The 12,406-nt window shown below is 49.8% G+C and overlaps 1 protein-coding gene across 1 annotated transcript in view; it reads right to left on the reverse strand.

Moving 5' to 3' along the window:
- The window catches only part of RBL1 (RB transcriptional corepressor like 1), a 62,781-nt gene that overhangs the window by 7,713 nt on the left and 42,662 nt on the right, over positions 1-12,406 (reverse strand). Inside the window, exons 17-19 of the mRNA XM_067554517.1 lie at positions 11,560-11,736; positions 8,416-8,487; positions 2,293-2,383 (exon numbers count right to left, since the gene is read on the reverse strand). Of these exons, the coding sequence (XP_067410618.1) occupies positions 2,293-2,383; positions 8,416-8,487; positions 11,560-11,736 (340 nt within the window). The remainder of the gene's footprint in view (positions 1-2,292; positions 2,384-8,415; positions 8,488-11,559; positions 11,737-12,406) is intronic.

Genomic DNA, 12,406 nt, shown 5'->3' on the forward strand with positions numbered 1-12,406 from the left:
GTCCACTTGTGTCTCACAAGCAGTACCCAAGAGGTGGACTTGGATTTCATGGACTGATGGACTGTAACACTGCTTTCCCAAATTGGCATCATCTCGAGCCTGTTGGGTGATGGTGTAGTCAGAGAAAAAGGTATGCACTGACGACCAGATGTCTTGGATTGGAACCTGGGCCAGAAATGCTGCTGAAGAGGCCTGAGTCCTCGTGGAATGAGTGGTCAGGATGGCAAGAGGTGAAACGTTCACCTGCTCGTAGCATGCATGAATATAAGAGGTTATCCAGGATGAAATTCTCTGGGCTGAAACTGGTAGGCCTTTCATCTGCTCTGCTATTGCCACAAAGAGTTGCATGGATCTGCAGAACAGTTTAGTCCTCTCAATGTAGAAGGCAAGGACCTGCCTTAACAACTCATGAGCGAAGCTGCTGCTCTTCTGAATTTTTGTGTGGCTTCAGAAAGAAAACTGGCAGGAAAATGGCTTGGTTGCTATGGAACTGTGAGACCACCATTGGCAGTAAGGCTGGATGGTGACACAGCTGAACCCTGTCTTCATCGGTGTTGATGGTGCCATAGCGGACTCCGGTTTTCGACTCGGTGCCACTGGCTTCTTGGTGTGGGTGTTATCAGAGGTGCCCAAAGCATCAAATGTGCTCACTCATGCTGAAGTTGGCACAGAGGGCAAAGACTTAGCTGGAGACGCTTTCTTTTTTGTGTGTCTGTGTTAGGCGAGGTCTGGGCTCTTTTCCTCGGTTTTATGGAGGGTTGAGCCTTATCCCTGCCTTTTTCCTCTGTCGGAATCTAGTTCTAAGGTGGGTTTGACAAATTTTTCCCAGGAGGATCGGCTTCAAGTGCAGATCTCTATTATGCCTGGCTCTCGCCTTTAGATTCATGCAGTGAATGCACTTGGATGTAACATGCCCTTCTCTGAGGCACCTGACGCACAAGGAATGTCTGTTGGAGACCGTGATTGCGTCTCTGCAGGAATCATGTCTTTTGAAACCTGGTGATCCAGGCATTTTGGATTAATGTCTCCTTTTCTTAAAGGATATATTTAATAATTTTAAAGGAAAAAGCTTTTTTTTTTTTTTTTTTTAAATATAAAGATCTATGCCTTATACTAAAACTAAGCTATCTGTGACTAAAAACTGCGGTTAAGCTAATACTAAATCTAACTATTTGATCATTGGTTTTTCTGTCAGGGACAGTGCTGCAGAACTCTGACTCAGGCCTGGGATGGTTGAGAAGGAACTGAGAGGGATGCACCAACACCTGAAGTGGAGCACCCTCAGGGACAGCACTCAAAGAAGAACTCTAACTTGCTGGGCTAATGTCAGGACTCTGATCTCTTTGAAATTACTGGTCAGCAATTCTAGTATGCTGCTGTCATGTAAAGACCCAGACTTCTATGAGGTCTCTCTAGCTTGTTGAGCTGATGTCAAGAGTCACAGTGTTCTAAGGTCAGTGGTTCAACATCTCTCACTGACAAGATTATACAGACCCCAAAATGATTATATGGGGTATAGACCAACTAAGAATAACTTTTCTGGATAAATTAGATTGCTGTTGATAACTTTTATTGTTTGTAATGCTTAATATGCCTTATTTTGATGAAGTGCATTGTGTGGCAGCAGAGACAAATTTACACAGCACCACCTGGAACAATCTATGTTGGATCTTGGGGAAAGAAAAATGCTTTAGACAAGAAAACCCACATTTAGAAATTTTTCCACATCCTTCACAAAAAACCAAAAGAGAAGACACATTAAAGCCAAGACTCATACCTATGTAAAGGCGGTAAGTGTTTCAGTGTGAGAGCTCTTCATTGAGCCCTCCTGAAGAATTGAATCAAACCAATCTTCCTTCTGACATTTTAAAAAGATGTTTTGATCAGCCTTTGGAATATCCCATCTCTCACTCTCTCTCCATTTATTAAGTGTTGTAAGTATCAAGAGAGCTGCGATTAGATAGAAATATCAGCTGCTCATTTTAAAAAAGTTACTGTTCAACCAACCTAATTTAAAAATAGGGATTCCTGAAGCTGTTATGAAGTTCTATCCTATTTGTTTCAATTGGGAAATGCATTTCCCATATCCTAGCCTACATAGCATCTGGCTATCAGTGTCTGTCTCCTTATTCAATGCAGTTGCATTTAATAGGTTTATATAAAACAAAATGCTAATATTTTCCTTTTCGTAAATAGATGCAACTATAATAACGGTTTTTACACTATCCATTAGTTCTTTTAAACCCATTTAAATAGAAGTTTTAAAACAGCAGGTTATCTTTACAAACTTACCACCATCTGTCATCTCCACATCTTGGGTTGCATTTGTATTGTCTGATGTGATCTCTGTGGGACTATTTTTCAATAAAACACTCCTATAAACCTGCAGTACATGGGAAAAAACAGGGTTACTTACCAGTAACTGTTGTTCTTCGAGATGCGTTGCTCATATCCATTCCGCTATAGGTGAGTGCGCGCCCCGTGCATGAGTCTGCGGAAGTTTTGCCCTAGCAACCCTGGTGGGTCGGCTCCAGTGCCCCTTGGAGTGGCGCGCGCATAGCGCAGCGTATAGGGTGCTGCCGACCACGCGGGCCCTCAGTCCCTTCTTTCTGCCGACTCTGACAGTGGGGATGGAGGGTGGGTGTGCAATGGATATGAGCAACACATCTCGAAGAACAACAGTTACTGGTAAGTAACCCTGTTTTCTCTCTTCGAGTGGTTGCTCATATGCATTCCACTATAGGTGATTAGATAGCCATACCTTTGGTGGCGGGAAGGAGTCACTGGTGAGAGGCCCTTCTCAGCACGGCTCTGCCGACGGCTGCGTCCTCTCTTGCCTGCTGCACGATGGCGTAGTGAGAGGTGAAAGTGTGGACCGATGACCAAGTTGCAACTCTGCAGATATCCTGCAGGGGAACTCGTTCCAGGAAGGCCACCGAGGAGGCCTGGGCTCTGGTTGAGTGCACCGTTACCGGTCCCGGGAGCAGCACCTTCGCCCTCTCATAACAGGTGCGGAGATGCGCTGGGTGGAGACAGGTGAGCCCTTCATGCAGTCCGCGACTGCCACGAACAGTTGCGTGGACTTCCGGAACGGTCCGGTCCGGTCGATGTAGAAGGCCAAGGCTCGCCTGACGTCCAGTGAGTGCCATCTCCGCTCCTCCTCCAAACCGTGTGGTTTAGGAAAGAACACGGGGAGGAAGATATCCTGGTTATAATGAAACTGGGACACCACCTTAGGCAGGAAGGCCGGGTGGGGTCTCAGTCGCACTTTATCCGTATAAAAGACCGTGTAGGGGGGCTCCGAGGTCAAGGCTCTTAACTCGGAGACCCTCCTAGCCGATGTAATGGCTACTAGGAAGGCTACCTTCCAGGAAAGGACGAGCAGTGGGCATGTAGCCATAGGCTCGAAGGGGGGTCCTGTGAGAATAGTAAGGACCATGTTTAAGTCCCAGAGAGGCAATGGGTCGCGAACTTGCGGGAATAGCCTCTCTATCCCTTTGAGGAACCTGATGGACATTGGGTGAGAGAAGATAGACCCCCCTTCCACGGGGCAATGGAAGGCTGAGATGGCCGCCAGGTGTACCCTCAGAGAGGCCAGGGCCAGGCCCTGTGTCTTTAGGTGTAGCAGGTACTCCAGAATGGCTTGTATGGTAAAGCCCAGCGGCGGGATGCTCCGTGACTGGGCCCAGCAACTGAAATGTTTCCACTTTGCCCGGTATACAACCTGAGTGGAGGGCTTCCTGCTTCCCAAGAGGATGCGCTGGACTTGCTCCGAGCAAGCTCTTTCTCCCTCTGCTAACCACAGAGCCTCCATGCAGTCAGGTGGAGGGAGTCCAGGTCCGGGTGGAGCAGGCGACCCTGGTCCTGGGAGAGGAGGTCGTAGAGCCTCGGGAGCGGGATCGGCCTGACGATGGACAGGTCGAGCAGCATACTGTACCAGTGCTGTGTCTTGGCCATGCCGGCGCGATCAGGATAATGTCCGCTCTGTCCCTCTTGATTTTCAAGAGGACCTTGGAAAGCAGTGGAACCGGGGAAAAGCATACAGTAGTGGCCCCGACCAGTCTATCAGGAAAGCGTCCGAAATGGAGCCCTGTTCGCGGCCGCGTAGTGAGCAGAATCTCGGGCATTTCTTGTTCTGTGTCATTGCAAACAGGTCCAGATGGGGAACACCCCACTTGCGGAAAAGAAACGCTATGACCTCCCCGTGAAGTGACCATTCGTGGCGGGGTAAGAACGACCTGCTGAGGCGGTCCGCCTCGTCGTTCCTCACCCCTGGGAGGTGAGAGGCAACCAGATGAAAATCGTACCTCACCGCAAGGTCCCACAGTTGAATCGCCTCCTGGCACAAGGCCGAGGAGCGTGCTTCCCCCGTCTGTTGATGTAAAACATCGCTGCGGTGTTGTCTGTGAGGACCTGCACCGCCCTGCCCTTCAGGAATCTGAGAAAAACATTGCAGGCTAGGAGGACTGTCTGGAGCTCTCGAATGTTTATGTGGAGGCTCCGCTCCTGTAGTGACCATCGACCTTGTGTACTGAGGTCGCGGCTCATGTGGGCCCCCCAACCAACATCAGAAGCATCTGTAATCAGTGTTACAGAGGGAACCAGGTCTGCAAATGGGACTCCGTTCATTATCTGTCTCGGGTCTGTCCACCAGTTCAGGGACGCTAGAACCTGGGGTGGGACAGTGACTACCCTGCTCAGTGAGTGTCTGGCCGGGGCGTAAACTGAGGCTAACCACCCCTGAAGGGGCCTGAGCCTGAGGCGAGCCAGCCTCACCACGTATGTGCATGCCGCCATGTGTCCCAACAGCTGGAGGCAGTGCCTGGCTGTCGTTGTGGGGGACCTCTGTAACTCGGAAATGATGGCGGTCATGGTTTGGAACCGAGGTTGTGGGAGGAAGGCTCTGGCCTGCACTGCATCTAAGGCGGCCCCGATGAATTCTATGTGCTGTACAGGGGTCAGCGTGGACTTCTGCTCATTGATGAGCAGCCCCAGCCGGTTGCATGTTGCGCACGTCAGGGTTAAGCTGTTTGTCACATGATCCCTGGACTTTCCCTGAAGCAACCAATCATCTAAGAAGGGGAAGATTTGAACCCCTGTACGCCGCATGTAGGCTGCCACCACCGCTATGAACTTTGTGAATACCCTGGGAGCTGAGGAAAGGCCAAAGGGGAGGGCCGAAAACTGGTAGTGCCTCGGATGACAGGCCTGAGGACTGTAGCCAGGACGATCGACGCATGACTACGCCCGACGCCATTGCTCTTCCCGCCGCATCTGTTGCGTCACTGGCGGATTGTAGCATAGCTCCCCCCACCGTTGTCCCCTCCTGGAGCAAGGTGTTAAAATCCGCTGCGAGGTCTTGGGATAGGGCCTGCGCAAACCTCTGGAGTGAAGACCAGAGATTTAGGTTATAGCGCCCCAAGAGGGCCTGATGGTTGGCTATGCGGAGCTGGAGTGCGGCGGTTGAGTAGACCTTTCTCCCCAAAAGGTCCAATTTTTTATTTTCTTTGTTTTTGGGAGTGTTTGATTGGGCACCTTGTCTTTCCCGCTGGTTAACAGCGTCCACTACCAGCGTGCCCAGGGCTGGGTGATTGTAGAGGTACTCAAAACCCTGCTTCCTCTCCGCTGTTTTTGATGTGGGGGCTACCGTGGCGGGGGTCTCCCAGATAGGTCTGACCAGCTTCAATACACAGTCGTGAACCGGGAGCGCTACCCTAGACGGGCCTGCTGAGGCTGGTATGCCAAAGATAGGGTCCTCCTCCTCGGAGAGCTCCTTGAGATCGATCTTTAGGTTCTCCGCGAGCCTTTTTAAAAGCTCTTGGTGGGCCTTGAAATCGGGGAGTGGGGTCCTCTGGTCCCTGGATGTCGTGTCAGGGGGAGAGGAGGAGGACGACTGTGGCAGAGGACCCGTGGAGGGCCCTTCCATAGGGTCCGACTCTTCGTCGGACGACTGGTCATTGCCCTGTGGACTCTTAGGTGGAGGAGGAGGTTGGGTCCTCATTGATGGCAGAGACCCTGTTCCCTGGGCTGTTTGTGGTGGCCAGGGTCCCCGGTAGGGCCATTGCCATGGTCCTTGCCCCCATGTTGGTACCGGGCCCGGTGCCGGGTATGAGGCAGCCCCTGTCTGAGACGGGCTTAGGGATCGTCGGCTCCTCTTGCGCTGCCCCTTCGCTGGAGATGGGCTGCGCGACAAGGGCGAGCGGTCACAGTGGCGTTTGCCGGGCCGGCGGGGGGGAGAGTAGCTGGAGGAAGATAAATATCTCTGACGTGCCTCGGTTTTACGGCGACGTTTGCCCATCTGAACCCTGGGACTGCGTGAGCTACGTCCTCTATCAGGGCTATGGCGCGGTACCGGAGGGACCCCCGGTGCCGAGAGCTCCAGTGCCCGTACCGGGCTACGTGAGTGGGTTCGCGAGGTGTGTCGGTGCCAATGATGTTGTATCGGGCTGTGTGTTCGAGACCTCGAGGAGCGTCGGCGGTGATGCCCGTCCTTGGGTGCCGGGGATTGAGGATGCCGACGCAGTGCCGGGTCCTCCCTCGGTACCGTACGTCGCGCCGGTGATAGTGACCTTGATTTATAAATGGTACCGAGAACTGTCCCTGGGTGCCGGGGACTGAGGGTGCCGATGCGGTGCGGGCGCCTCCATCGGTGCCAAAGGTTGTACCGGACTATGCGTTCAGGACCGTGTGTAGCGGTACCAGGGAGAGATGGTGCTGACGTGGTGTGGGGGCATCTGGTGCCAAAGCATGCGTTGGGCTCGGAGTCCGGGATCGAGATCTAGCCTGGCGGCTTGGTTTGTCACACCGCCCTGGATGACGGGCGCTGCTGACTGACCGGGAGTGGCATCTGTCTCCCTGCGCCGCTATCGGGCTATAAGCCGGGGATCTAGACCGGTGCCTGGCTTGGCTGTGGGTCACCGGGATCCGCACCGGACTATGCTCTGAAGATCGACAGCATCGATCTCTTGTCGGCACTGTGTCTCTCGGCACCAAGGATCGTGGTCAGTGCCGGGTGCCTGAAGATGAACGAGAGCGGTGCCGTGGCTCTTTCGGCTGGCCCGTCTCCCTTGATTCAGCTGCTTACCTGTGCCGGGACTCCGAGGACCTCCTCCCTTTTGATGCGGAGCTGGAGTGGCTCCCCTGGGAACCTCCGGACCGCCCCCGGTGCCGCGGTGTGTAGGAGCTCGACGACTCGCGGTCGGAGCTAGGAGGGGGGGTTCTCGTTTTCCCCCTCCCCGACCGTCTGGGGGGAGACACCGAGTCCCGTCTCCTCTGCCCACCGGGGTAGCCCAGCGCGGGCTTACCCTGAGACGCGGTCCCTGAATCCCTCGGCCGAGGGAGGGACAGAGGCGTAGGCAAGGCCACAAGGGCTCGTGCTGCTGCAAACGCCTCCGGCGTCGATGGCCCCTGCAGGGGCACTCCCCCACCCCCCGGGGTTCGGGGGAGGCTCCCTGCGAGGAGATGCTGGTGCCGGAGTGGTCTTGACGGCACGTGGCTGGGGCATCTCCTGCATCACCCCCTGCTGTACCGGTCGCAGGGGGGAGTCCACAGTTGCGGCCGCAGGCTGTTTTTTCTTTTTTGGTACCGTCTTCTGGTGCGGTGCTGTTGACGGTGCTGATGTCGGAGCCGGAGGAGCACTGCACACCGACGAGATGCTCGGTGCCGTCGACGACCTGGAGGGCTCCGAGTCGGGACGTAGTGCCGATTCCATCAGAATCGCCCAGAGGCGGGCGTCTCTGTCCTTTTGTGTTCAGGGCTTGAACGATTTGCAAATGCGGCACTTATCCTTGCGATGCTGCTCCCCGAGGCATTGGAGGCAGCGATCATGCGGGTCACTTGCAGAGAAGACCTTTGAGCAAGCCGCACAGGGCTTGAACCCCGTGGAGCCCGGCATGGCTCCAGTAAAAGCCCTTAAGGGCTAACTATTTTCACTATACTATCTACTATTTACACTAAAAAGTATGCTAACTATTTTCAACAAAGAGAACTTAACTACAGATTAAGAGTCCAGAGGTTGCTACATGCAAAGAAGCAAGGGGCAAGCGTTCCACTGACTGTCACGGGTGGAAAGAAGGAACTGAGGGCCCGGATGGTCCGCAGCACCCTATATGCCGTGCTATGCGCACACCACTCCAGGGGGCGCTGGAGCCGACCCGCCGGGGTTGCTAGGGCAAAAAAGCTTCCGCAGACTTGTGCACGGGGTGCGCACTCACCTATAGTGGAATGCACATGAGCAACCACTCGAAGACAGAACATGCAGTTGTCAAGTAATATAAGAAACTCAAACTTAGATTAAATCAGAGTTCTCAGATAAAAAATGTGTCTCGTTCATTCTCCATTATTAGTATAAGCCTACTTGAAAGATAGCTTGTAGCAAACATTTATCTACAGGTAAAGACAGTGTTATTTACTCACATGGCTGTTTGCTTGTGGCTGATTTCTGTAGCTTTTCATTATATCCTGAAAAGTTCTTTCTTCTTTGGTCACCTGGAAAAGAAAAAACCCAAAAGGAACTATTTGAGACAAAGCATAACAACTATTATTGTTATATTACAGCACATGAGCATTTATGCTGGTTTAAAAGGGAAATTTTTAGGGAGTTTTCTTGATCTCATTTAGTCTGAAAAAAGTAATGAAGCTAAAAAAAGTAAACGATACACATTAGAGTTGGAATAACTCAGGTATTTTTACTGGCCTACAAAAAGGTGATCTTCAGTTTAATGAACAACCCACTCCAATTTTCCTTTCCATTACAGGGAAAGGGGAAACTGTACCATGTTCAAGAACTCTTAATATGTTGAAAGACTATGAGGTTATGTAGGTTTCACAGTACTGGAAGCCAGCCCACCCTGAGACTTCATTTTCCTCTTTCCCTTCTCCCACTGAATACAACTTCCAAATAGGGGAGGGTGGAAAAGCAGATCCTACAAGAAATTAGCCTTACTTCAGCAGGGGAGAAAAAGATGAACGTTTGATTCCAACATGCTTTATTGTTATACAGCTCTGCTTGTGTAGTTTTGCTGGGATATTTCAGGAATATGTTTTGTACATTTGATTTCTAATCCATACTGTACATTTTTCATGAGCATTATATATAGTGGAATTTATATATTATTTAAAAATGTAGTTCTGACATCTGAATGTGAGAACATGAGTGGCTTTTAGTTAATAATTCTTGCTGCTCATGGGCACTTGTAAAGTTATTGCTCACTTTTGCTCACTTAAGATGAAGCTTAAGAATTACTTCTTTTCTCTCCCCTTCAGAAACTAGGGCTGAATTGGAAAAAGGAACAATTATTAAGTCTTAAGTAAAAATGTAAGTGATATTTGAAAATTGGGTTTCTTATTCTTTGTTACTGGTATCTTCCTTATTTTCTGGAATGAGATGCAAGGTTAGACGGGGACACACGTTCAGCTCTATTTCAAGGTAAATAACACAAATTGCTTGTTTGCTACAGACTGATAAGTGTTAAACTATGTATCATCAATTTTAATAGCAAATGATCAGCAGTTTTTGCAGTGGAATTACAAGAAAAATGTAACAAGATCCAGTTGCTACAGTTGGGCTGTCAGGCAACACTTCAGAGACAGGCTGGGAATCATTGCATCTGGCACACCTACTCAGTAAGACTATGGTGCACAGAGATCATTCAATGGTGGTATTTTTCTCCAAACCTTGTAGCAGTGTTCAAACTAATCTAAGATTTAAGGATTGCTTATAATTACCAAAAGTGAAAGCAGGTAATTGTATTCTATGGCAACTCCATTCCACAGGTAATACCTCTTCTCATTTTGTCTTTCCTATATCAAGGGCTCATTGGGCAAGTCAATATAATATTCTTATCCCATTCAGCACCCATCACAACGGGGTCCTGGTCCATGCCTACAGCTCCTAGGTCCTACAGTAAAACATATAATTACATTGGCACCTGGCCTTGTTTGAGTTCTGGTCTTTTGTTCTTTCACCTGAGTTTGCAGCAGTCAGAAGAATGTGAAGCTAGATTACAAAACTCCCATTTGTGAGATAAGCTTGGATTATTTATAGCACTTCAAAACATAATGAGAAAAAGTTTGCACATCCCTTTTTATTTCTTAACAAAAGATTTTATTGCTAAGACAGACTCCTAGTTACATTCCTCAACCTTAATATTCTTTGTGTGCAAATACTAGAACAATTATTTTTCTGAAAAAAGTGAAGTGTGGCTATATAAAGTAAATTATTCCATGGAGGCTAACTCCAGCAGCCTTTTAGTTAGTGCTCTGCATAACTATGTAGACGCACTAGGGCAAAGGTTTTCAACTGGGGGTACACGTACACCTGGGGTACTTCAGAGTAGCACACTGGGTGCGCAACAGGATCAGGTGGCTGCAGCCCACCTCCCAGCTGAAAGCAGGAACTAGGCAGGAGGCGGGCAGTCGCCTACTGAGAGGGCCTCTGGGTGCTGGCCTGTTGGGGGGGGGGGGGGTGGGGGGGTGGGCGCCGCCAGGTCACGATGTGCAGCTGGGAGCCTCCTGCGCCCCGTCCCTGCTGCACGTCATGAAGGGCCAGCCGGAGTGAAGCCGCTCTGGCTGAGCCAGCACTGGGCTGCAGGGCTGGAGCAGGAGAGCTGGGTGTCACGCAGCAGGTAAGTGCATAGGGTGGGGGCAGAGGATAAATGTGGGGGTGGGGGGTGACGGAGCCCAGCTAGGGGTGGCGGAGCCCAGCAGGTAAGTGCAGGGGCCCTATGGAGCCCAGCCAGAGCCGGGTCTGCCGCCCTGCACAGGAGGAGGTAAATAGCATGTTCCGCCCTCCCAGCAGGTACAGAACGCCCCCGCCCCTCTCCCCCCCCCATCAGCTGGGGGCAGCGCTGTCTTGTGGGATCCAGGGACCCTTCCTGCCCTGCCTGGGGGGGAGGTGGCGTGAAGCCTGAGGGTGTGTGCACCCAAATGTAGGCTTGGCCCCTGGATGCTAGGGACCGAGGGTATGGCACTGCGGTCAGGTGAGTGGCTCACAGTGTACTTTGCCCCAGGCCCCACACTCCCCCTAGGGACGGCTCTATACAAGAAGACTCAGAAGTGCAAAAGTAAAAAAAATAAAATAGAAAATGGTCTTGAATATATTATTTTATATTATACAATCCATTATGCCTTTTATTGCAACCACAGTAACATCAGGTAGAGTGAGAACCAGGAAGGGTACTTCAGGTGAAACCTTGAGACCATAGGGGTACAGTTTCTAAAAAAGGCTGAAAACCCTTGCATTAGACTATTTCTAGTAGTAGTCTCTCAGTTCACAGACCAACAGGGGTGCAGCTGTCTGTAGCTGACAACTGAATTGGGTTAATGGGCTCAAAAAAGGAGTGTTACCCAGTCCAAGTCAGAAGTTGCTGATATAGGACCTTGAGGGAGGATATGTAAAACAAAGGGCAAGAAAGACTTCAGGGCTTCAACATCTTGGAAGCACCTCTCCTCCCCAGTAAAATATCAAGAGTAATACAATTGGATAGCAGATTTTCTGTTTATTTTATTAGTTGCTGGAAATAGGTTAAGATATACCACCTCCTAAAACCCATACGTTACCTTTGCCATAATGTAAAAGGCACAAAGAAGGAGCTGATCCAAATGTCTGTCTTTCATTAGATCAGTGCAATGAACTAATGTGTACTCAAAACACGTCCATATCTTCCTGCGCAACTCAATGGAAATATCCAGCTTTAAGCACAAATCACGCAAGCGCACACTTGCCAAATGATATACCTGAGATGAAAGACAGCACAACAGAGAGTGAAGCCAAGTGAATCTTGAAATGCAGTTAGTCACAATTTTGAGTCTTAAAACAACAAAGCATGCCAACAATTAAAGGGAAGAATTTGAGAAAGCGAATTTTTACCTGTACATGTTTCTGCATCTCAGAAACAGCAATCTGAGATGGATGGGCTGTATGTACTCCAACCTCCATGATTGTGTAGCTAGATAAGTGCTGCTACCTGTCAGTTTTAGCACCTTTTGGATCCCAATTCCAGCTCTTTGTTTTCTAGTTCCAGACAAATCCTCCACAGCATCAAACACAAACATTCAAAAAGTTAAAGCAGGGAAAACAACAAATCAGAATCCTACTTAGCAAAATACCATTTGCTTAACCAGAAACAATTTGACTTCATGACACAGAAGAGATGTCTAGCTCCCAATCGGTTAGTTTTCTTAGCAACCAGAAACTACAATAGAAAACTGCCATTCCTATGTTTGAAACTTAAATATCTACAGGTAAAACCCTACTTTCTGCATGTTCAAATTATTATGTCCAGAATAGACAGGATCTATACAGCAATCCCTTTATTCAGCACACCAAATAAGAGAGAGGCTAAAAATGAGAATCCATCAACTAAAAGCTACTCTGATAAAAAGTGTTTAACCTACCAAAGTTGCC

Source organism: Emydura macquarii, unplaced genomic scaffold (genome assembly GCF_026122565.2).
Source record: "Emydura macquarii macquarii isolate MOO-44397 ecotype Brisbane River unplaced genomic scaffold, CSIRO-AGI_Emac_v2 contig_1483, whole genome shotgun sequence".
NCBI lineage: Eukaryota > Metazoa > Chordata > Testudines > Chelidae > Emydura > Emydura macquarii.